The sequence below is a fragment of the Ciona robusta genome, chromosome 1 (assembly GCF_009617815.1).
Source record: "Ciona robusta chromosome 1, ASM961781v2".
Taxonomy (NCBI): Eukaryota; Metazoa; Chordata; class Ascidiacea; order Phlebobranchia; family Cionidae; genus Ciona; species Ciona robusta.
In genome coordinates this window covers 7,009,494-7,034,472 of record NC_143235.1, presented here as the reverse complement: position 1 = coordinate 7,034,472, position 24,979 = coordinate 7,009,494, and the positions used below count along the sequence as shown (strand labels likewise).

Below are 24,979 nucleotides of genomic sequence, written 5' to 3'. Positions count from 1 at the left end.
TTCGATGTTCGAATCACCGCCGCACGTTCGCATCTTACCCGACCTGAATTCGATGTTCGAAGTCACCGCCGCACGTTCGCATCTCACCCGACCTGAATTCGATGTTCGAATCACCGCCGCACGTTCGCATTTCACCCGACATGAATTCGATGTTCGAATCACCGCCGCACGTTCGCATCTCACCCGACCTGAATTCGATGTTCGAATCACCGCCGCACGTTCGCATCTCACCCGACCTGAATTCGATGTTCGAATCATCGTCGCACGTTCGCATCTCACCCGACCTGAATTCGATGTTCGAATCACCGCCGCACGTTCGCATTTCACCCGACCTGAATTCGATGTTCGAATCACCGCCGCACGTTCGCATCTCACCCGACCTGAATTCGTTGTTCGAATCACCACCGTACGCGTTCGCATCTCACCCGACCTGAATTCGATGTTCGAATCACCGCCGCACGTTCGCATTTCACCCGACCTGAATTCGATATTGGAAATCACCGCCGCACGTTTGCATCTCACCCGACCTGAATTCGATGTTCGAATCACCGCCGCACGTTTACATTTCACCATTTGCATTTTTCCTATAGCATTCTTAGTTTTTAATAGGGCCAATAGTTCAACTTCTATCTGTTGCGTGAAGTGATACACTTGATAACAGGCCAAGCATAAGTGCTCTGCAGCGCCACCTTACTGTAGCACAAAATTGCGAAATTTCATGAGTAATCTGCTGTTGAAGATTTTAAAACCTATGTACGCCTGTGCAGTTGTATTATACTTTGTACAGATATGTGTGCGTAATAAGGATTCAGGTATGTTTCAGATGACTTACTACACTAATATGTATATAAAATATCCTTTATTACAATCTTTTATTCATTATTATTTGAATTTTGAAGGCATCTGTTACCAGTTAAAATATCTCTCTCTCTCTTTTTATTTATAGTAGGGTGGGGTAAGATAGAACATGATTTTATTCTCTTTCCTCCTCCCATTTGGTGATAAACAAACATAAAAATTTTTTTTTTCTTGCCTACGCTATGCCATCTTATTCCACCATACTATAGTTTATAAGGGACTTAATGGTTGACTGTTTTAATACAACCGCCAAATGTTGTGCACCGTCCGACACTTCTTCAACTTTACACTTGATAGAATAGAAGCTATGTTTTAAGACTTCTTGATCTTACAACACAGAGAATTTTAGATAAAATCAGTTTTACATAATGTTTTATTCACATTCATCATCATCATCATCATCACTTTCATTAGTAACAGAGTCCAGTGCCTCATTTTATTCACTTCAATTAGATCACACATAAAATCCACATAAGAATTCTTTGTAATTAAAGGCGTACGTGGCTCTGTATCAACAGTAATTTGGCTCCAGCTCTCTCCAGCATTTTGATAAACCCATTCGTTTTTCCTTGTATGTCTTTGAATCTAATATCAAAATACAAATTAAAAATGAGCTAATTTTGAAAAAAGTTCATTGGGTACAAAGGTATAACCTGTGTCATTTCTCTCCATATCATTTATGATACCAGTTGCAGAGAAATCACTGGTGCATGACTTTAACTTGTTGGTATGTGAACATAAAGGTGTAACATTGTATGATTTAACGTTTGTGCCAGCTAAGTAGAATGTGTCATACAACAACGATGTAGATTTTTTTCTTTTACCCGGAACTTTAACTTTAAATGGACCACATCGTATCTTTATTCTGTAAAAGAATGTTATTTAATATTTACATAATAGGCCTCGCCCATCATTCTATCATAGGTTAGTTATCATTAAACTATAAACACTACAACGTTAAAATATAAATAGAACTCATTTCAATCACATCATTCTAACTTTTACTTACACATTACACCAATTGTACAGAGGGTAACTGGTAAAGCGACGGAGGGAAATAGTTACAGAGGGGAAGTAGCCGTGGGGAATGGTCATGGGGGGAAGTAGCCGAGGGGAATGGTCACCGAGGGGATGTAACCGGGGGGAATGGTCATGGGGGGGGAAGTAGCCGAGGGGAATGGTCACCGAGGGGATGTAACCGGGGGAATGCTCATGGGGGGAAGTAGCCGAGGGGAATGGTCACCGAGGGGAAGTAACCGGGGGAATAGTCACGGAGGGGAAGTAGCCGGGGGGAATGGTCATGGGGGGGAAGTAGCCGGGGGGAAAAGTCACGGAGGGGATGTAACCGGGGGGGATGGTCATGGGGAGGAAGTAGCCGAGGGGATGTAACCGGGGGGAATAGTCACGGAGGGGAAGTAGCCGGGGGAATGGTCACCGAGGGAAGTAGCCGGGGGAAATGGTCATGGGGGGTAAGTAGCCGAGGGGAAAAGTCACGGAGGGGATGTAACCGGGGGGGATGGTCATGGGGGGGAAGTAGCCGAGGGGAATGGTCACCGAGGGGATGTAACCGGGGGGAATGGTCATGGGGAGAAATAGCCGGGGGAATGGTCATGGGGGAAGTAGCCGGGTGAAATAGTCATGGGGGGAAGTAGCCGGGGGGAATAGTCACGGGGGAAAGTAGCGGGGGGGAATGGTCATGGGGAAATTAGCCGGGTGAATAGTCACGGAGGGGAAGTAGCGGGGTGCATAGACACGGAGGGGAAGTAGCCAGGGAGAATAGTCATGGAGGAATTAGCCGGGGGGGAAAGGTCATGAGGGGAAGTAGCCGGGGGGAATAGTCATGGGGGAAGTCGGGGTGAATAGTCATGGGGGAAGTAGCTGGGTGAATAGTCACGGAGGGAAAGTAGTGGGGGGGAATGGTCATGGGGTAAATTAGCTAGGTGAATAGTCACGGAGGGGAAGTAGCTGGGGAGAATAGTCATGGAGGGGAAGTAGCCGGGGGGAATAGTCATGGGGGAAAGTAGCCGGGTGAATAGTCACGGAGGGGAAGTAGCCGGGGAATGGTCACGGAGGGGAAGTACTGGGGGGGAATAGTCATGGGGGAAGTAGCCGGGAGGAATGGTCATGGGGAAGTAGCCAGGAGGAATGGTCATGGAGTAAGTAGCCGGGGGGAATGGTCATGGGGTAAGTAGCCGGGGGAATGGTCATGGTGGGGAAGTAGCCGGGAGGAATGGTCATGGGGGAAGTAGCCGGGGTGAATAGTTACGGAGGGGAAGTAGCCGGGTGAACAGTTACGGAGGGGAAGTAGCCGGGGGGAATGGTCATGGGGGGAAGTAGCTGGGGGGAAAGGTCATGGGGGAAGTAGCAGGGGGAAAGGTCATGCGGGGAGTAGCCAGGAGGAATGGTAATGGGGGGGAAGTAGCCGGAAGGAATGGTCATGGGGGAAGTAGCCGGGAGGAATGGTCATGGGGGAGAAGTAGCCGGGGTGAATAGTTACGGAGGGGAAGTAGCCGGGGGGAAGTAGCTGGGGGGAAAGGTCATGGGGGAAGTAGCTGGGGGGAAAGGTCATGGGGGAAGTAGCCGGGGGAAAAGGTCATGGGGGAAGTAGCCGGGGGGCAAGGTCATGGGGGGAAGTAGCCGGGGGAATAGTTACGGAGGGGAAGTATGAAAAACAAATATGAAAAAGGAGACCCTCAACCTGTGTTAAGATTGACTGGAGAATGTTTAAAGATACAGCAGGGCTACTTTTGGCACAAATCTACGTTCTTTAGTACAATCTGCATCGTTTGGATGGAATAAAAAGCTTAAAAGGCGCACTGAATGAACCAAATCTGGTAATTGGTACTCTATTAATAACCTAAAACAAAGCAAGAATATGTTGCCAAACTAATGCTTTTTACCTTTTTCAATTCTACAATTCACTGCAAATACCTACAGACACGGTAACCCTAATTAACTGTTTTGCCAATGTCATAATTTAAATGCCTCACGTTTTCGCTTTATATTCAACATCACGCACTTAACCATATATAGCGTTAATCGCGTACCGCTATGGTATGAAAGTATTATTTTGCGCCCATTCATGCGCTAATATTTGTCGAACTTTCTCTCATGTCTAAGGCTAATCACGGGTCGAATCGGGTGTTTCAATCATGGTTGATAGCAACTCCTATAAAACTTTTTTCGGCATTTTTACCTTTTTTAAAATTCATGAAAACAAACATTTTAAGGTTTCAAACAAACACATTTTTTGTTGGTGGTGTCGTGGTATAATTGTTCCGATCAAAGAAATTAAAACCAAAATGTTTTTAACACACAGTCAAATATATTTGTTCCGACGGGTGATTTGGACCGTGCTTTTGGACTGCGCGCAAAACTATTGCGCAATAGGTCGGAACAAATATAATGACAACTCTCAACTCTGTTCAAATTATAAGCTCTTTTATAGGTTTGGCTTATGTTAAGTTCATCCAGTTGTTTTTGGAATGATCTAACTTTAAATTGATCGTTGATGTTCTGGTTGAACGTTACAGAGTTGGCCTGCCAGGCTTGAGATTTCTTCTTCAAGTGCAAGTTGCTTTCTTCGGATGTTTCGACGTAGTCTCCACCTATATTTGATGCATACTCCTCTCAATACCGCTTTCGTCTTGTTTCATATTGTAGCCGCTGATAGCCTACTTTACCGTTTTAAGTTAAAACGTATATAATCCTATTTTGGATTCGGATATTATGTGCTAAAGGTGTCCCATCTTTCCCCACCCCACTATATTACCTTACCCGTGTGCCATGTTCCCCAACCCTACTATATGAGTTGTGCACGTTGTTATGTGTGTATTCAATTTGAGAACCGTAGGCCAGCGGCAAACCTATGTCATATCGCACTTACCGAGATGCTATAAACTAAGGCTGTTTAGCAACAAAATGCTTACCGATTCGATGCAGAGCGTCAAACCTGTTATCTATAAACTGTGGGGTATAAAATAGCGATGCCACCGGCCCTGCATAAACCGTACACAAAGGTGACAGAACTGATTATAAATACACTAAAAGGCATTTAGGCACTTGATCCTAGTAAAGTGGAGTGGGGAAAGATGGCACACTTTTAAATTCTAAACAAAGTACATTTAAAAAATATAAAACCGTATTCTTACGACTCGCATTGACCGTTGTTGATTGTTTAAAACACAAGTGGGCTCTTTGGTCGTACAGTACCGCATATGGTATGTTGTTGCGCTATTTGACTTAAAAGTGAAACAGTATTTGTATAAAACAAAAACGAGAAAAACCTCCTCTGGGACTTTCTAAATGATGTGAATGTTTCGTGCCTTCTCAAGAGAGCCAGGATCTTGTGTTTTCCAAACTTGTTACACAAACTCTTACCACCCACCCATATAGTGTTAATTAACTTTATTAGCATCTTATGTTAGCGTAAAAACTGAGAACAAATAGCAAGTAGGATTAGAAAATTTATTATTGCGCATTGTAGTAATATAATATAAAAAGGTTCAAATTGGTAACAGCAGATGCTGAAAAACTGTTGACACAACTACTAGGTATGATGTTAATCTTAATATATAATGTACTTATCTGTTATCTTTGCATTGTGAAAATTCAACTGAATTTGGAATTAATTTTTAAATTAGTTTGAACCACATTTATTTGATTAAACATTTAATAACTGTTTTAAATGAAAAAGGTTTCTGTTCTGACGCAGCAGACACCGCAGTTTATTACAAATAAAAATAGGGTATACATGAAAACAGTATCACAGGCAGCTTTCATATGGAGTTGGATGCCTCACAGATACCGACAGTTTTAACAAAAAAAAATTCTTATTTTAAAAGTGTCATAGATAATAAAAGTTACTTTAAAAGTTATCTTTTTACATGTAACATAGTTTCATGTAAATTGTATCTGGAAAAATGCCTAGAATCTGCATAGTACAACCGACCATGTGATATAAAATTAGAAAAGTAATGCCAGCAGATATTAACTCTAAATATGCACTTGCTTGTTAAACGTTCCAAAGCAAAACAATTAGTGCATTTTAACATAAGCTACGGTCACTGTATAAAATAACTTAAAGCATAATATTTACAAATAAACAATAAAATCGAGTCAACTTGATGAAAGACCAAATACAGGCACTGATGCAATGAATTACACCATAAACATTGTAAACTGCATTTTGCAACATTGTGAAGTCATAAAGTAATGTTTATGTTTAATTGAAATGGTTTATATTGTGCATTATTTAAGGACAATCATAAAAAAGTGGTAACCGAGCAAAACAGTCAAGATGGAACAGAATATTAAAAATCACTAGCCTCCCTGTAATTCGGTTCTGTGGCAGTAAAATAATCTTCTAGGAACCCCTGTAAAACATAGATATATCAGCGGCACTGCTTAGGTTTTACTTTTTTTTTAATATATGACTTTTAAACAATAGGGCAATTTAACTGTGATGATCACGTACTTGTATGTATTCAAATGTGGGTCGATATAAAACTTCCTTGTTCCAACACTGTATCATAAGGTCATATAATGAATCGGGACACGGTGGATCGTTTGGGCCAAGGGTTGGTTTGGGCATCCTGTAACCTCTTTCCACTTGCTCAAGTACTTCTCTATTCATCATACCTGTAATTAGTTTAATGTTACTCAGGTCATTGAATGTGTATTGTTTCCATATACATTATAGAGATTGAAGGACACAATAGAAATGAATTTTAAATAATAAATCTAGCTGCATGATGATTTATTAATTAATAATTTCTGCATAGTTTTAACATTTTTTGACAAAAATTTCATTATTTAGTACTAAATTATGAGAATCTAAATAAATGAATTCTATTTTCAAATACCAACATCTTGGTATGAAACTATATTATATGTCCAACAACTCTGAAGCATGACTAATAGTCCAATAAAGGAAATGGAAACACACCTATAGACAGAGTAGTAAAACGAGTGGTAACTCAGCAAACAATGATGTAATGTGTCATTGAATCTACTTGATGACTAACTCTCCATATTCAAGTAGTGTAAGGGATTTATTAATGGAAAATAAAATAAATATTCTTAAATTATTCATTTCTAGTGGAAGCATTCAAATAATTTCGTAGCACAACCACCTAGAAGTTACAACAGGTAGTAAAATCCAAACAAAGTAATATGGAAACGTGAATAATAGGCATCAAGCGTGTGTATATAAAATTAATTATAACCTGTCCGTTTAACAACAAAACCTATTAGGCATTCTTAATCTTAACCATATAAGTATGTCCATCCCAACAAAATAAGTGTCCATCGCGTTATATTTTACCTTCCATCTATTACTAAGTAACCAGACCTGATTAAAACAAAATCTGCATGTTCCTGAAAATGTTGCTACTAATCTTGTAATAAAAATTGATTTTGACATTAAACTTGGTTTACCACAATTGTCTCGTGAATTTGCAAGGTGCAGTTGTAATAATAGTGCAAGATACAAATTCAAATTGAACCTTGAACCACATTAACAAAAACAAGGATCATAATTAACAGAATACGAAAAATGCCCTACATGCCTGCACTGCATATGGTACAAAAAGCACAACCAATTAGGGCTGTGGAAAAGTTAACGGTTAACCGCTAACGAAAAGTTCAAGTCGTTAACCGAACTATGACGTCACAGGGTATAAACGTATATCAATATCTGTCTTATTTACACGAAAGGCACGTGTTCGTGTTCGTTGATTGTTGTTTTGCAATAAGACAGAGTGCGCAGGGACGCTGTTGCTTTGATCGTGCCCTACAACGGCGATTACGCCATCAATCTTGATTGTTAATACCGCAGGCTAACTAGTTTTGCAACATTATATTGGTGTAATACACAACTTAAATGTTTTCCTCAGCCAAGCAGCGTGTATATTACGAAAAAGCAGGCATTCACACGTGGAATCATTGCATCATAATAGCGATTGTTTGACCTGGCAATTGATTACGACATAATAGCAATTCACACGTTAATAACTGCGTCATAATTACAATTCACACGTTGATTATTTAGACGGCAGGTGTTTTAAAACAGGTTTGAATATGAATAAGAAAGCATTTCTTTAACGTTAAGAACGTTTGCCCGTGTATTGCAAGCATAGTCCATACGTTCGTCGTAAAGTTGCCTTTAAATTCGCGAAAGAAAAGAGATAAACAAGACGCTTTTATTAGGATTACACTTGTATCGGTTACCCGGTTAACCGGTTAAAACTGAACGGTTAACGGTTAAACAAAAATAGGGAAAATCCACAGCCCTACAACCAATATTACATATAATACAAAAAGCACAACCAATATTAAATAAAATTATTTCATCCATCATAACAGTTGGAAAAATAAAAAAGATATATTGCAATATATGAAAAGTTGATAGAAATTTATGGTAACCTGGGTAGGGGATTCTTCCTTTGGTCACAATCTCTGTTAGTAGAATACCAAAACTCCAAACATCCGATTTAATGGTAAACTTTCCATACATTGCAGCTTCGGGTGCTGTCCATTTTATTGGAAATTTGGCTCCTGTTCAAAAAGTAGTCATTGTAATCACTTATTTATCCTTTCATTAAAGTAGATTGCCAGGTTGTCACAAGAACCATTGAAGATCATACATGGTGGCTTCATACACTTATGCCTAAGTGCCCACATTTATAAGTATGAAATATTATGTGTCCTAAGGCATATATGCTATCCACGTTAAAAGCCATTTCCAAAATGTTTATAACATTAATTTTGAATAGAATTTTATGGCAGAATACACACACACATTATAAAGTGTTGTTAAGCATATTTACCTAAACACTAATTAAATACAATACCTTGTCGTGCACTGTATTCATTATCCACAATAAGTCGGGCCAACCCAAAGTCAGCAATTTTACAAACTTGATTTTTCCCAACAAGAATATTGGCAGCACGAACATCGCGGTGAATGTAATTCATTCTTTCTATGTAAGCCATGCCAGCAGCAATCTGGAATTCAAAGTGTTTTTCACTTTTTGGTTTATATAAATTGAAAACAATCAATAGCAAACTAGATTTTTATGTAATTTAAGGTTTAACATTTTAATACATGTTAATGTTGTTAAACATCTCACAACAGTAATTCCTTTTTTACATAGACTAAAAGTTATGTAACTTAAAAAACTACATAGGATTCCACAAAATTCACCTGGGCTGCCATATCAATTTGGTCGACTAAGTTGGATTTGTGACCTGGACCTTCCTTCAAATAATCCAGTAAACTCCCGTGACACATAAATTCAGTAACAATGTAAATTGGTTCTTTGGAAACCTAAAATTAGAAGTTATAAAATCAAAGTGAAATAAATTATAAATGATATGAAAAAATTAAACTTCACAACAGGACAATAATCAGTGTTACTTTAAATGCAATTCTGGCACTTGTGCCAAGCCGAAAAACTTATTAATTAGCATTAACCTTCAGTTTTTTTAGAAATTTTTGCAACAGTGATCCAATAAATAATTTTATTTATTTTACCTTTTAACTGGACACATATATGTTTTTTTCCGATAATAAAAGGGCCCAAGAAAAATACAATTTTCCAAAAAAGTTCCATAGTCCTGACATTAACACATACAGCAAAAGAAAATGGTGAATTTGGAACATTGTAAAGACTTACCACAGCATAAAGACTGACTAGCTTTTCATGACGTAACATTTTCATTATCTTTGCTTCAGCAAGGAATGCTTCTGGAGACATGGTACCAGTTTTCAATGTCTTTATTGCAACTTCCGTTGTGCCATTCCAAAGTCCTGTATTATTAGTATGACCATGAGTCTCTTAGAAAACTATTAATTTTGCAAGTTTAGTTGGTAGAATTCAATTGAACAGTCAAGTAAAACAAAAACATGCAACACCAACTATCGAGGGGGAGTAAATAGTACATATAAAATAGTCAAATATATGCGGTCTACCGCTAGTGCTGGAAGATGTAATGTACTGACTTTCAGTCCAGCGATTTAAGCATCTAAATATTGGTAAACCAATATTTTTTACACAATGTATTATGGTTACACATAATTTGCTTTCAATTCTTAGATAAGGATAGGTTGCTTATTTTCCTGTACCTGTAATCAGTATATATAATGTTGATGTAAAGTATATGTTTTAATTTTTATTGGGAGCCTAGCTTCTACATTTGTTTTCTCACCTTTCCAAACCTCACCAAACATACCAGCACCCAATTTTTTTTCTAATTTAAGGGATTCTCGTGGTATTTCCCACACATCCCTCGCAATTGTTATTGTCTGGGGTTTTTCCAAAAGAGGACAAGGATCAAGTAGGCGACAACATAAACCATCCGTAACATCTGCCATGCCACATAAAGAATTCACATGCAAAATGAAAATGATAAATAATAGTGAATCACCATTGATACTCGATTGTAATAAACCAATTCTGATAAACAAAACCCACAGTGCAGAAACATCAACATTTCATGCGATTCAGATTCTTATGACCTTTCCAAACCTCCCCAAACATTCCCGCTCCTAGCAACTTATCCTTGCGTAATGTTTCTCGTTGAATTTCCCACACATCTCTTGCAATAGTAACCGTGTTGGGTTGTATTGCAGGGCATGGTTGTGACAGTCGACAACATAGACCATCATTTGAATCTTATTTTGCAATAAAATCTTAACAACTAACCATGAGTTGGTAACTTTGACAAACTACACATAATGTCTATTTGTGTTTGATTTTGAAATACAGAAACCCGAAGCATATTAAATTTTGCTTTAATGGATCCCGTTACATTATCCATTGAAATTTACTTAAGTTATAGCTGTAGAAAATATAAACAAACATACTCTGATAGTGGTCTACAAGATTCTTTAGTGTTTCAAACTGAGCCCTTGCAGTTATATAAAATCCTCCACTATCCAGTTTCCTAATTCGATAATGCTTCACATTTAATCCTTTGGCTTGATCCTCGTCCAGAATTGAAAGAGAAAATGTTCCTTTTAAAGATAAGGAATATAAATAACATTCAGATGACATGATTTTGTGCAGATACCTCAGACTATTCAAATTAAAAAATATAAAACCAACTGAAATTAAAAGTACAACAAGCCATTATAAAATAAACGATTTAGGCATAATTAACGCAATATATAAATATAAATATGTATTATCTAAAGGGGTGGGTTCAGAAACGATAGTTTATTCAGATAACAAAGTATTTCAAATTATTACATCTGGTTTTAAATGTCTCACAGATATGGAATGAAATTCAGTAAATATTTATTTAGTTTCTGATTGTGGCTGAAATGATTGTCTAACCGTGATTAGTTTTCATGTAAATTAATTTATTTCCTAGCTCAGTTGTATCACAACGTAGCCCTTTGGAATCAAGTATATATTTTTATTAGTTGTTTCTATTTTGACTAACTGTCACATGTTGCTCTAGGGACACAGACGTTTAAGCATCTATTACATATTTGTTCCTTGAAAAAAGAATTTCAGATTTTTAATCTAATCAGCACTATTTTTTAATAATTTAGGGTTTTGTTAAATTTATTGAGAATTAACTATTACAAAGATGTTTTTAGTTAGTTCACAACTCAGCAGAAAAGCTGTTTTAGTTTAATGACATTGAGCAAAATCGTTTACATATGAATAACGGCATTTGGTGAATATTGATTTTTGCTGAAATCTTTTCAAAACATGCCAGAATCCATTAATTTTAAATACAAATAAATTCATAACTCTAACATCAACTTTGAACTTAATTAAGATGTAAGGATGAAATTGCAAAACCTAGACGTTCAGTAATTTGCTAACTTCTCGATTACACATTCACAATTAAAAAGAATCGATTACAGAGATAGTCAAACTAACTTGCCCCTTTACTTTATATAAATAGTTGTCATTTAAAAAAATTACATTTATGTCTTTTTTAGCATTTTTAATCGTAGATAATTTACCTTCCTTCAAACCAAGTTTTTACCAACTAAATGGGAACCTATGAACAATTTTGTTAGCCTTGTTATAAAAAGCAATTTGCATTGAATCGTTCCTAAAGGGTTTAACATAATTAACCATGCTAAAAACTGTTGCATTGAATTTATAAATGAGTTTAAATTATAATAATTTAATTTTACCTGGTGCAGTTTCACTTTCTCTAATAAGGAAAGTACCTCTAAGATTTTCCTGGTTCAATAATAATCGCTCAGAATCTTTTCGGCCAATTTTACCAAAGAACCACCTAAGCATATTATATGGTTTACCAATTTATATCATGGGAGTTGAAATGGAAATGTATACTTTGTAAAGGTTTTACAGAGTAAACAAAACTTTATTGTTAGAATGTACTCATAAATGTGTACCCGTAACTTTGAAACGTTAGGGTATCTTTAACACCTACAGGATATAAATACAGTATGATCCACACCTATTGATAAACAAGTGAATCAATGCATTAAGCTATATTATATGTACCATGAATCACTCGGTGAAGAAGGCATACCAACGAAAAAATTGTGTATATGAATGCTAAAATGTAGTCTTAACGAACAACAAAAGTTCTAAGAAATAAAACAGAATTTTTTTTCTTATATTCACTAAGAAGAAGAATCCATTATATATATATTAAATTTGATTTTTTTTAGTAGTTAAGAAAACTAAAAATGGTTGAAGTTGTGTAAACATTTTTCTTATGGGAAATCCAATGCATTTTTGTTCAGCTAATTTATTTTTATTCCAGCTTTAGTTTTTTAGTTTTAACATGTCTATTTTTCAAAAGTTTGTATATTGTTTAAAACTTAGGTGGTACCTTTAGACCTTATTTGATCATTTTTATCATAACACAACTTTTGATTTTTCGTTGGTATGTCCCTTTAAACAGAGGAACCAATAGGTTATCAACATGCATACATGCTTGTACTAGGCACTTACGGTCAAAGAAACGATTAAAGTTTAGCAAACATAATATAACAAAGGGCAAACAAACCAATAAAAATAAAGCAAAACCATTATAAAATATTAAAATCTAAATTTTAATAGATATAATTATGAAAGAAAACCTAAAACAAATAAATCTTACTCTTCGCATTGAACAGAATTTGCAGGAGCAACATAATTGCTTGGTATATACCCAGTATGTTGGGTAACCAATGACCTTGCTTCCCACCAGTCCCCTTCACTTTGCATGCAAAATCAAAAGAAACAAATATTTAAATGAAAAGCGATAATCAAATCTTGAAACTAACGTATTAGCCCAAGCTAAATATTCTTTTGTATAACTTAAACACTTGAGCTTTGTAAGCAAAATATATAAGCAAAGTAACTAAAAGAAAATTTTACATAAACTTTCCCATGCCATCTTACTCTTCTGAATCCAGCCCACCATACATGGCAACATAATTACTCGGTACATAACCCTCATAACCAGTTTGTACGGCCCTTGCTAACCACCAACCACCTTCACTAAAGTTACAAATTTAAATTTTTTTCCTAATCTTTTAGTTTACAGACAAACCACAAAATTAATTGTTGCAGTGTAACACAGTGTTTGTAAGGTTTGTTAGATACCTTATCATCAAGATAAGTCTTTACTATATAAAACTGAGATCACAGGTTTATTTATACACAATGAAGGTAAATATTTGGTTCTTAGAATAAAGTTTATAAATAATAAACAAACATACGTGCTATTCAGAATGAATAACTGCTCTCCCTTTTTAAAAGACAAATCATCTGCAGTTCTTGCATCATAATCATATAAAGCAACGTATCTTACTTGCCCTGCAAAAAATTAAATATGATCTTAAAAAAACAGTGGTTTTTGTTGGAACTAATACAACTTTTGCAGCATGCAAAAAAAACATTACCACAAAATTTAAATCATTAAATTAATTGAAATATCTTAGCTATAAAACATAAGCAAACCTCATGCATTAATTAAACAAGCAAGTACTAAACTATGAAAATAAACAAAAACAATTGCATGATTTAAAGTTTTAAATTATAATAATTAATTATGTTAAAGCATCTTATTATCACATACCAGATGGTAAAGATAGATTTGCATTATTTGCTTGAATGGAAACATTTAGTGGGATGATTTGAAAATTATTTAACGGTTCTACTTCTATAGCATTTGCTCTTTGTGGTAAAGAAATTTCAGTTTTTCTAAGTTAGCAAACCATGCAAATACATTACCAAGAATGGTCATCAACATGAAAATGAAATAAAATGTTCACATTATTGTTTTTTAATTTTGTTAACTAATAAAACAGAATAGTAAAAAGTTAATGTCCAAATCTTACAAAATAAGGGTCATTCAATTCACACAACAGCTGCAAGCATACAAACTTGAACAACATAACAAACTGAATGAAACAGAAAATCAAGTTTTGTTAGTAGCAATGGTAAAAGGAAGTTAGTTTGCAGAATGCATAACAAAGATGCTTTTGATGAGTCAAAAGACTTTCCTTAATGTTCTACCTTGCAATGAAGGCCGACTCGGCATTCCTTGGTTCAATGAAACCATGCCTGTTTTTGATTGGTTAAACATTTGTCCCGAGTTGAAGCCCCCAAACTGATTTGAAACAATGGGGTTGGATACAATGGGACCTGATGATGTTTGGGGACCACCTATAATCACCTGATCCCTATTTACATTAGGGTCTCGAGTATAATGGGTACTGTAAAGAAAATAATTGCAAAAATAAATTTAAATCAAGATTTTTGGACTTTGTCTCAAGTTTGTTCCCGAGTGTCTTGGCCCAATATTTGTAGTCGATGGTTTATGAAATTGTATTAAAAATAAATTTGTAATAAAACCAATTTAAAATAACATTAAGAATTTAAAAGAAAAGAAACGAAAACAGGGATGCAACTTAAGTCATTTGCAATTTACCTGAAACTTTAGTGGGAGAGGAGTATTTATTTGATTTTGGGGGTTTATCTTTACGAAACAAACTATTCCATACTTTGTTTTTTGGCATTTTCAAAACTTAGAACTAAATGTGGAGTACTAGTAACTAGAACTGTTCAATTCTAAACAAAATGTATCTACCTTTAACCTGATAAGCCCGTCTATAAAGCTGAAATATAAATAAAAAATAACTTTACTCATCTTAATAAAGTTATCACTTATAACTGTTTTTTTTCTATTCGTATAATTATTTTTAATCAAAATCACTGTTTACAACTATCATGCACGCTAAAACCAAGATAAACCTTAATCACTTTATCTCAAGATTGGTTTGACAAACATAACTCTAATACTATATCTCTAAGTTGTTTGCATATTGCATAACACATACAATTTATCCTCACTGTCAGCTACTGCTACATACTTAGTAGGCTATTTGTCTCAATATTGTTTCAGTGTGTAGGACGAGGCTTTGTTGTAAGATACACAACTAAACTGTCTATGACTCATATGATTCATTAATCAACTCTCACGTAACTCGAAGACGTAATGTGATTCACATGAGTGTTAAATACAACATACAGAGCTGCAAATTCTTCCTCTTTAAAACTTGACTTTACAACTTTTTACAGCCCGTTAGACACTTTGTTTATTAGTTCCTCTGTGCTGTTTCTCTTCTATAATACTCACAAATATAAGAAATATATTTCATCAAGTTTTGTTTTTTCTATGCAGCTCATTTCAATACTACTAAAAAGTCAAACAAAAATGAATCACAAGCTAAACTTATGCATTGTTTTAAAATGATTGCAAATACAGCTTAATTGTTTTTATGCAGTTCGTCAGCATGTATCTTTCAATACATATAACTGAAAATTTGAATATTAAACACTTTATATTTACTAGCGGCCTATGTAACCGATTACTAAACGAAGTGTGCTATACGGATCAAATAACTTAATTTGGTCTATGAACTACATTGTGAATAAATAAATAAACTTGCTTTATCATCACGTGGCTGGAAAATGACACTTGTAAAACATGAATGTTCCGTTTATACACCTTGTGCCCACTTAAGACCAAGCACATATGTTACTCTGTGCAAAATAGTTAATTCCGTATGGTTAACAAAATTTAGACATCCCATTAGTGACCAATGAGTTGGAGCAATTGCCGTTAAGTATCTTACCCCAGGACACATACGCCTAAGATGACAGCAACGCAAGGCCTGACCCATGAACTCTGGGTTAGAGGCTTACACACTAACCACTGTGCTACGGCGAAGAACGACTTTAAAGCCATAACAAAGATCCCAAACATTTCTCACATAAAATGTCATTATTCTTACCCATCAGTTGAAACAACACCAGAGTTTTCTTTCTCTTTGCTAGAACAGCAACCCATCACGAATTGTATTCAATCAATTCAGCTAAAAAAGCAAGCATTTAAACTTAAAACCTTCTTCTTTAACAACATCGTCTTATACAGTATAATTGGATTTTTTACATACTAGAACTGTTATTATTGTAATTTTAGCATTTGTTAATGGTAATGTTTCAGTCAATGAAGACAGAAATTGTAATTAATTGATAAAATACTATTCATTTCATACAACATACTTGACAAAACAAAAGAGTTTTTCAGTTTCAGATTTGGTTTTGTACGGCTCTTCTTATTAGCTCATTTACATGTATATACTGATTACTGATTATCCTATCATCTGCATAAAGAATTTTTATTAACAGGTTTTTTTATATATAAATATTTCAAGACAGGAACCCAATGTTACTTTTTTCCTAAAATCGTAAGCACTGTATTCAAAAGAGGCAGTTAAAGTCGCGAAGCATTACTACTACCCAACAGATTTATTTGGCTTTTTATAGTTCAAATTTAGTTTTTAGAAGTTTAGTCAATAAATATTCTAGTTAAAATATATTGATGCTAAAAATAAAAAAAATATATTTATTTATATTATGATAGATATATAGTTCACAGATTAAATCTTTTAATATTAGATCTGCAGAGTATGACAGGTGCACGGTAATCATGCCGCTGGTGGAGAGTAAAAATTATAAAACATGCCTATCAAAATATTCCACTGATACCCGCTGTATAATTATTAGAATGTTGGTTGTTTGTAAAGAAATATAACTTCAAAAATGCATGAAAAACCAGATTTATCACCGTATTTCCCATACAACTGATCATAAAGTGAGCAAAGGTTAGATTATTACGATATAGCATGCGTACATTGATTTCTATAGTACAGTTTAATCATATTGTTAGGGGTTAAGAGTTGGGCATTAGGGTTTTCACTTGCACAACGAAGTGGAAAAACCAAGATTATAATGTGCTGACCTTACCCCTGGCCACCAGTGACAGGAATACCCAGGTGTAAACACAAAGTTTTGGTAATACATTAATTTGCCCACACATTCCCTTTAAACAATGAACAAAGTGTGTATCAAGTTAGATGGGGTATACCAACGCCACGTCAGGAAACGGCGCTTGTGTCTGCCATTACGGAGCCTACAGAGCGTGAATCGCCTATACAAATGCATGGTCCGCGTGTGTTTATTTGGTCGTTGTAAGCGATACAGAGCTAGAAAACACGTATAGCGGTTGTTTTAACATAAAATATAATTTCCAATATACAACTTGTTATATAATAATAAATCTAAGATTTAATGTGGAATAAATTAGTATTTTCTATTTTGACTGGTTTTCAGCGTACAGTGTGGTTTAACAGAGTACTTTACTTTTAAAACCATTTTACGCGCAGTATTTGGTTTTTAAAAAATCGCATTACTTGGACAAAAAACAGCACCCAGCAATGATAAAATGCTATGCCTTGGGCTCCGTAATGGCGGTGACTATGACGTCATAGACGCGGGAACAATGGATAAGACTTGTTGTTTTACAATCCGTTTCCTAACTTGGTCTATACTAACTTTGGGGTATACTACTAACCATATTTAGCGCGGGTTAAAAATATGTGCAGTTTTCACCATAATTTTTATTGATAATATGTATGTACGTGAAAAATAACCTTTTTACATGAATGATATCTCATTAGAAACACATAGGACTATACAGAGAAGACGGAAAACTTTTTTCCGCTAGGTGGCGGTAATTATTTAAATTAACAAATACGGAAAAACGAACAAAACAGCACTACAAAGTGTTAATAAATGTAAAACAAATTAATTAAATAATAAAAATACCTTTCTAAATACATAAAACATTAGTAATAACATATTTGCTACATTAGGTCGGTTTATACGCTCTTTCGTTGTGTTAACTATCGTCGGCTCTGTGGTGTAACGGTTTGCGTGCGGTCGTAAACTCTCTTTGTTTCATTTTTACCGGGTTCGAGTCCCGCACAGTGGAATACTTTTTTTTATATTTTTTTCAAGTTTTTTTTGTTTGACGAGTTTGGGGTTAGGAGTTAGGGGTTAGGGATTAGGGGTTAGTGTTAGGGGTTTATATCTCTTGTGTATAAACCGTGAAACTAACTGCTTCCCATAGAATAGAGAAACGAATTTGTCATCGCCTCCTAGCGGAAAATTTTTTTCCGTATTCTCTGTATAGCTCCATGTATTAGAAACTGCCACATTCTGCAGATTAGGTCAATATTAAATGATAATGATAGTTATTGAAAATCTACTCTTTCTGGGCTCTAGACAAGACAAATTGTCTAAGAAAGGAACATAAATTTAAAAAGGCTTAACAAATTCTTTTCAGAGAATCAGAGGGTTTCAAAGTTTCGGCAAAAAATACAGTGGGTATCACGTATCAGTGAGGCCCAAATAACATTTTTTGGAAATTTTCATTCGTCACCAACTAAAGGATTAACTCAGTCACTATATCACTGCTGTGTTGTCTAAATTGTCAGCCATAGAGACTTGCCACAAAGATAAACAATAGACACACTGAGCGTTAAAAGCAAAAACAAGGGCGTTTTTAAAAACAAACAGAATAATACAGAGAGTTTAAAACATAACAACGGTAGCATGTTTATTAAAATATTATAAACGTAAAATTCCATACTTGTTTAAGTTAAAATTAATCGCAATGATAAGATTAACTTACGAAACGGTAATCTATAATTAAAACAGTCAGTAGCTTACGTACTAGAAAAGCTAGAAATGCTGAAAATAGACTACTAAAATTCCGGTACCTCTAAATTGTCAGTGTGCGCAGTGTGCGCAGTGTGCGCAGTGTGCGCAGTGTGCCGCAGTGTGCCGCAGTGTGCGCAGTGTGCCGCAGTGTGCGCAGTGTGCCGTAGTGTGCGCAGTGTGCCGCAGTGTGCGCATTGTGCCGCAGTGCCCGCAGTGCCCGCAGTGTGCCGCAGTGTGCCGCAGTGTGCCGCAGTGTGCCGCAGTGTGCGCAGTGTGCCGCAGTGAAACCTAAACGTTAACAGAAAACTAGATTGGGCTCACCGTAGTATGTTGATAACTGTACAGTCGTGATACTCAAATGTACATTTCGGCCAGTCGTCATTGAGTGCTGCAAATCAAACGGTTGAAGTGCGCAGTATTATTTAACCCTGGTGCATTGCTGCTATATTCGACATTTACATGCAAAGCAACCTGCATGTCAATGTTTTAACCGAAAGAAAGTCTTTGAACGAAATATTTAATAAAAGGTAACGAATTATAAGTTTCCAACGAAATAACTTAAAAGAAAGATAGTATCAAATCGGCAATGAACCAAATAGACAAAAAAATAACAAAAGAAAAAAATCGCTCAAAACACTTATTTAAATAAAAGTACTGCAAAAGTTTAAACAAAGTTCTTTTTCGTGCGTTCCGCTCTAAACCGTTTCCTATGGTGTTTTTTTTTTTTCCCGACATTTCCGAATGTCTTTTTGTAAGTAATTTCTCGTCTGTCGAAGCAAGACAGCTTTCTTGCGGTGTTAGAGCACTTTTAAATTTAAAAAACGAATTCATGTGGTGTAACCTCTCACTCGAATTCTTTCCAACCCATTGCTCTGGGCTTACTTTAAATTTTAGAAATATCGGGTCTAACTTAAACGGACCCGTACCGACGATTGCTTTTTTAGTATCACCAAATTGCGAGTCGGCATGTGCCCGTAGCAAATCAATCAATTTAACCAGTTTTTGTTGTCTCCACTCCGTCTTTACCTTCAGAACATGGTTCATTGATTCGGAAAAATTATTTTTCCAGTCAATACCAACCAGGTTCCGTTTTGACCAGACTTTTTCTTTCATCAAAGGAAACAAGCGGTTCGCAAGATATAATGATAGACTGGGATAATTTTCTTCGCAATATTTTAAACATCCAGATACTTGTTCGTCAAACTCTATAATATCTTTTGCTTTTAATGTGTCAAATACTTCATTTGTGATCATCTTTCTGTCTTGTTGGTTAACACCTTTTTCCACCATATTTCTACCTAAATTTTCTTTTAAATGCCTGCAGCATAGTGTGTGATGGGATTCTGGAAACGCTTTTACTATTGCGTGATGGAGCGCTTTCTCATCATCAGTGCCAAATATTGCTTTGCTGTGATCGATCTTAAGGACACCGCTCAAATGACCAAAAAATTGAAAATACGTTTCCATATCGGATCTGTGGTGAAGGTATATTGGACCTAAAAATAAAGGATGCTTTCCTGTGGAACATCTTACCATACTTAAATTTCTATAAACGATCGTGGTAACATAAATGTTCCCCAAATTGTAGGTTTTGTCCACGCAAAGAACCGACTTCCCAGTAAAGCAAAATCGTTTTAGATCCTCTAACATGGAAGAAGAATATAAAATAATGGAACTCGGCTCATGCTTTCTGTTGATAACCGCCTGTACGAATTCATCAGTTTGTACCATGCTTATGACTTCCATCAAATCTTCACAATAGTTTGAGCTGTAGCTTTTTGTTGGCCGGTTTATCTTTTTTTCATTATACTTAAGATTGTGAAGCTGCTGTAAATTCCTTGCTCCACTAAAAACATCAGATTTGTTCAGTATTTTGTTGTATATATTCTTGGCGCTTTCTGTTAAAACACGACTGCGCATGGTTTGTGTTGTTTCAAAGTCGGTTCTGATATAATTTTGATCGCTTCGCCGACTGTTCCCGTGAGACGCATAACCAGGAAATTTTCCGCGATACTCCACAATGTACTTCGTGTGATTTGAGTCTATTATCCAACTCACTTTTTTCTTATAATTAGGATCGTGCTTTAGTTGGGCAGTGTACCTTCCAATTTTAATAATTTGGTTTTGTTGAGGCTGAGGGTCAATTATTGTGTAAAACCTAATGGGTTTCGTTTTTCTGTTGCAGTATTTTCCCTGATACAAGTAGATCTGTCGAAAGTCCGGGAATAGATGATAGGAAACGTAACGTCTGGTTTTCGTCCACGCTCCACAATCGTCATGGAAAACATTGTTCAAACCAGCAGCGCGTCGATTCAAGTTTATTTCATTGGATACAAGAAAGAATACATTCTCTTTCTTGCCAATTGGAACACATGGTATCACTGTGGAAAATGCATTGGTTACGTGACCATACAACTCTCTCGTCGGTAAAAATTCATTAAATGGTAATACATCGCCACTACCTTCGTCCACATTTTCCACCTCTCTATCACATTTTCTAACCAGGTCATCACATTCGTCGGTTGCTTTACGCTCTCCAAATTCATTTTGACGTTCTCCGAGACTATCTTCATTCTGTCCAAATTCATTTTGACGTTCTCCGAAACTATCTTCATTCTCTCCAAATTCATTTTGACGCTCTCCGAAACTATATTCTTTCTTCTCATATTCGTTTTTACGCACTTCCAAACTATCTTCTTTCTGCTCATATTCATTTTTACGCTCTCCGAAACTATCTTCTTTCTCTCCAAATTCATTATTACGCACTTCCAAACTATCTTCTTTCTTTCCAAATTCATTTTTAGGCACTTCCAAACTATCTTCTTTCTGCTCATATTCATTTTTACGCTCTCCGAAACTATCTTCTTTCTCTCCAAATTCATTATTACGCACTTCCAAACTATCTTCTTTCTCTCCAAATTCATTTTTAGGCACTTCCAAACTATCTTCTTTCTCTCCAAATTCATTTTTACGCTTTCCTGAACTATCTTCTTTCTGCTCATATTCATTTTTACGCACTTCCATCTTGCTAATTGGGGTGGTGTGACCACATAGAACCTGCTGTTTTATCAAAGGGACGAAATGGTTTGGAAGCCACGTTCTTCCATTATGTTTACCGATCCTCGTCCACATTATTATTATTATGGCATCGGTACTATAATTGTCACCACAAGAAAACAAACGAGAAAGAATCTGAGGTACTTTGTCATGTACCCTACCCCATTACAAACAGGGTAGACTGAGAGGATTGGTCGCTGAATAACCTTTGTAAGTGTGAGAATGGTCCAGGCGGAAGACCATCGATACGGTGTCGCACAATCAATACAAGATATATCGTGTTCCGGGGAAACGCATTCTAATGAATTTGCCAAGGGATGACTTACGTAAAACTGTTTGTTTGTAATCATTTCCAGACAACATCTTACCCTGAGCTCCATTGCTATGCTTTCGTTGTGAATCAGGGCAGTTGACATAGCATTGAACAGACAGTTTCCATCACCGGTTGTTTTTAGTGGTACCATTCCAGGAAAAGCACTATTATCTAATATTAAAGTAGAGTAACTGTCAATGCTGAGATTATTATCCAAAGTAAAGGGTACAGGTATTTTGTGATTGAAATTGTTGTTTCGTAGTATTATTGCCTCTCGATTTGCGCAATCGACCAGGTGCGCCATTCCCCTTTTACTTGCCTGCGGTTAAAGAAAATGATTATAGGCGGCAGAGATAACGGCATTACAGTTGCTCAACGGGTGTCCTATATATTGTATAAATTGTACTAAAAAAGTTAATGATATCCCAATTATAACCGAGAGCTCTATAAATAAACGTTAACCATTTATAACCTTAAATCATAATGTATGCAATCGAAATACCTGGGATAAACGCATTGCTGACATACAAAAATCGAAAGACCCATCACTGAACGAAGAACATTTCATGCATATGTATGGCACATTTTTTAATGAGCCGAGAAAGTACATGTCTTTTAAAGAAACAGATTCACATGATGCATGAAACCATGTAAAACACAATTCGCAATACAAAGAATCCAATTTGCAGTTTGCAGAACATGTCCCACACGGATACTTCGCGTATTTTCTCATTATTGCAACTAAACTGAACAAAATCCTGCTTTATAACCACGTGATTAGGCAATGTAATTCGTCTGCTAGAAACTGCCACACTGTACACACTGCTCAGACTATGCACACTGCACATAAAATATCCTAATATTGTCTTTAATAATGTCCTAATCAATTGAAATAAGTCATAGAATTTCAGCGCTTCAAATCACACGTGCGACATTTCTCACTAGATTGGTTATGTTGGAAAAGGCATGCTTTCTAACCTTTCTTTGACCTTATTGCATTGACATGTAACAATGATACATGTACGTCACAATAATGTTTACGATATGCTAACCGGCAGAAGAAGCAGTTGATTAGGCTGCCTCCGTTTTATGATCTGTACCAAAGCATGAAAAACCTAAGCAGAAAACACATTGTTACGTGGAGGGCAAATTGTCCACTGTTTTTTTTGTCCAAAATATAACACAGCGGGTATAGGGATTATGCATATTTTTCACAATTTTAAAGGTTGAAAAATGTAAAAACATGGTTATTTTGTTTTCTATTTGGAGAAAAGGTAAAAAACATAGTTTGCGAACCCTGCGCTCATTGCGGCACACAGCGGCACACTGCGCACACTGCGCACACTGCGCACACTGCGGCACACTGACATTTTAGAGGGACCCAAAAAATTCTGCCAACATTCTGCTAGAACAAGAGAGTAAACCACTAATAAGTGAGCACATATTAAAATAATAAGCAGAATAATAATTACCATTTTTGAATGAATGTTGCTTTATCCTCGTGTGTTATAACACGGATGTTTTGTTTTATACAACTCGTACCAGCTTACAGGTAGCCATACATGTTACTTTGAAGGTGGTTAGCGCAGGGGTACTAACTGCATTGCCATGGTGCTGGTTTTACCAAAACGGTTAAATAAGCTCGAATAAAAACAAGCCTGTAGTAACTAACAGGGTGGTTTTAAGTCGCCATTTGTGGCCGTGCAGCAGTAGGTGCAACGCATTTATCGCTCCTAAACACGATTGTTTTAAAGAATTTGGACAAAGTTTAATTATGTAGTAATTAAATATAATGCTAGAAAACGAATGAATGTAACTTACTTTATTCTTGAGTGGCCGAAAAACAACAGTCATTAAACACGGATGTTTTGTTTTATATACACCTCGTGTCAGAGTACGAATTACCAAGTATGTTGCTTTGTGGGTAATTATTTTAAGAGGATTTTTTGTATTTTTTTGTATGGCTGATAATTTGTACAACCATCTTTCACCCCTGAAAAATCAACGGATGAAGTGTGTAGTGAGGAAGATGTTTCCACACCCACACTAAAAGAAAAAAGCTGATGTGGGAGACTTCGTACTTGTAAAATATGATGCGCATGACAAGAAAGCATTCTTTTATGTAGGCAAAGTGGTTGACTTTAAAGACTGCAATAAAGAGGAAAATGACAAAGATCTCGACATAAAATTTTACAGAGGTAAATTCATTCGTTGAGCCGCTAGTAGAAGACAACCATGCCGTTAATTGAAAGTAACCGGATTGCCTCAGTTCTGCCTAATCCCGTATCCATCGGGAGATCCAAAAGGCAAATAACCTTTCTCGTTATAATATTTGCTAAAGTATCAGCTATAGCCTATAGTCGTTTGAAATATTAGATAATTTTTGTTATTTCGTTTGTCGTTTTTACTAGCGGTGTTGAATAAAACAAAAAAAACGTATACTATTCGAGGTTACCCCGGTCATGTCCGAGGTGACCCCGGTACCGGGGCAATTTAGGAACATTAGGAATTTGACCTTTTGCATGCATTTCTAATTTGCTTTGGCAAGCGACTTTCCTACCCTTTTTCGGCAAAGGATCATCCTTTACAACAAACTAATATTTAATTTCACGTGACGCATAAAAAAAATATTAGCAATTTTCAAAAAAACGTCTTATCCTTCCCCGGTCTCCCCTATCATTAATGCCGCGCA

At 36.0% G+C, this 24,979-nt stretch overlaps 3 protein-coding genes across 13 annotated transcripts; all 3 read right to left on the bottom strand.

Annotated features, from left to right (window-relative positions):
• Nucleotides 1-1,213: 1,213 nt before the first annotated feature.
• On the bottom strand, nucleotides 1,214-3,752 carry LOC149742369 (uncharacterized). Of its 2 annotated transcripts, none has more exons than XR_016385104.1 (3): nucleotides 3,557-3,752; nucleotides 1,512-1,723; nucleotides 1,214-1,443 (listed from the first exon to the last, which is right to left on the bottom strand). XR_016385104.1 is itself a non-coding variant. In XM_089879166.1 (3 exons), exons 1-3 carry the CDS (start codon nucleotides 1,951-1,953, stop codon nucleotides 1,370-1,372), a joined length of 372 nt encoding a protein of 123 aa, XP_089735292.1. In that variant the 5' UTR covers nucleotides 1,954-2,224; the 3' UTR covers nucleotides 1,214-1,369. The 2 variants fall into 2 exon arrangements, 1 of the variants encoding a protein (XP_089735292.1); XM_089879166.1 differs by lacking the exon at nucleotides 3,557-3,752 and adding an exon at nucleotides 1,868-2,224.
• Nucleotides 3,753-5,250: 1,498 nt separating this feature from the next.
• On the bottom strand, nucleotides 5,251-16,547 carry LOC149742368 (proto-oncogene tyrosine-protein kinase Src-like). Of its 10 annotated transcripts, none has more exons than XM_089878977.1 (14): nucleotides 16,416-16,547; nucleotides 16,145-16,225; nucleotides 14,364-14,563; nucleotides 13,565-13,661; nucleotides 13,245-13,343; nucleotides 12,020-12,123; nucleotides 10,727-10,876; nucleotides 10,069-10,227; nucleotides 9,537-9,670; nucleotides 9,065-9,187; nucleotides 8,712-8,865; nucleotides 8,284-8,415; nucleotides 6,335-6,498; nucleotides 5,251-6,233 (listed from the first exon to the last, which is right to left on the bottom strand). In XM_089878977.1, the coding sequence occupies exons 2-14, from the start codon at nucleotides 16,198-16,200 to the stop codon at nucleotides 6,171-6,173; spliced, it is 1,635 nt and encodes a 544-aa protein (XP_089735103.1). In that variant the 5' UTR covers nucleotides 16,201-16,225; nucleotides 16,416-16,547; the 3' UTR covers nucleotides 5,251-6,170. The 10 variants fall into 10 exon arrangements, with proteins under 10 accessions (XP_089735103.1, XP_089735111.1, XP_089735095.1 ...); XM_089878985.1 differs by lacking the exons at nucleotides 10,069-10,227; nucleotides 13,245-13,343 and adding exons at nucleotides 10,379-10,534; nucleotides 12,961-13,059; XM_089878969.1 differs by lacking the exon at nucleotides 13,245-13,343 and adding an exon at nucleotides 12,961-13,059.
• A 1,403-nt stretch (nucleotides 16,548-17,950) lies between these two features.
• Nucleotides 17,951-23,630, bottom strand: LOC149742367 (uncharacterized). The gene has a single exon (XM_089878926.1). It carries the CDS (start codon nucleotides 22,047-22,049, stop codon nucleotides 19,476-19,478), a length of 2,574 nt encoding a protein of 857 aa, XP_089735052.1. The 5' UTR covers nucleotides 22,050-23,630; the 3' UTR covers nucleotides 17,951-19,475.
• Nucleotides 23,631-24,979: the final 1,349 nt, after the last annotated feature.

Coding starts and splice junctions, on each gene's coding strand:
- LOC149742367 (XM_089878926.1), bottom strand. CDS start 22,049: ATGTGGACGAGGATCGGTAAACATAATGGAAGAACGTGGCTTCCAAAC.
- LOC149742369 (XM_089879166.1), bottom strand. CDS start 1,953: ATGACCATTCCCCACGGCTACTTCCCCTCTGTAACTATTTCCCTCCGT. Junction 1,724..1,867: donor CTGTACAATTGGTGTAATGT/GTAAGTAAAAGT, acceptor ATTCTTTTACAG/AATAAAGATACGATGTGGTC. Junction 1,444..1,511: donor TATGGAGAGAAATGACACAG/GTTATACCTTTG, acceptor TTTTGATATTAG/ATTCAAAGACATACAAGGAA.
- LOC149742368 (XM_089878977.1), bottom strand. CDS start 16,200: ATGGGTTGCTGTTCTAGCAAAGAGAAAGAAAACTCTGGTGTTGTTTCA. Junction 9,671..10,068: donor GTTTGGTGAGGTTTGGAAAG/GTGAGAAAACAA, acceptor CTAATAATACAG/GACTTTGGAATGGCACAACG. Junction 6,234..6,334: donor CCACATTTGAATACATACAA/GTACGTGATCAT, acceptor TATGTTTTACAG/GGGTTCCTAGAAGATTATTT.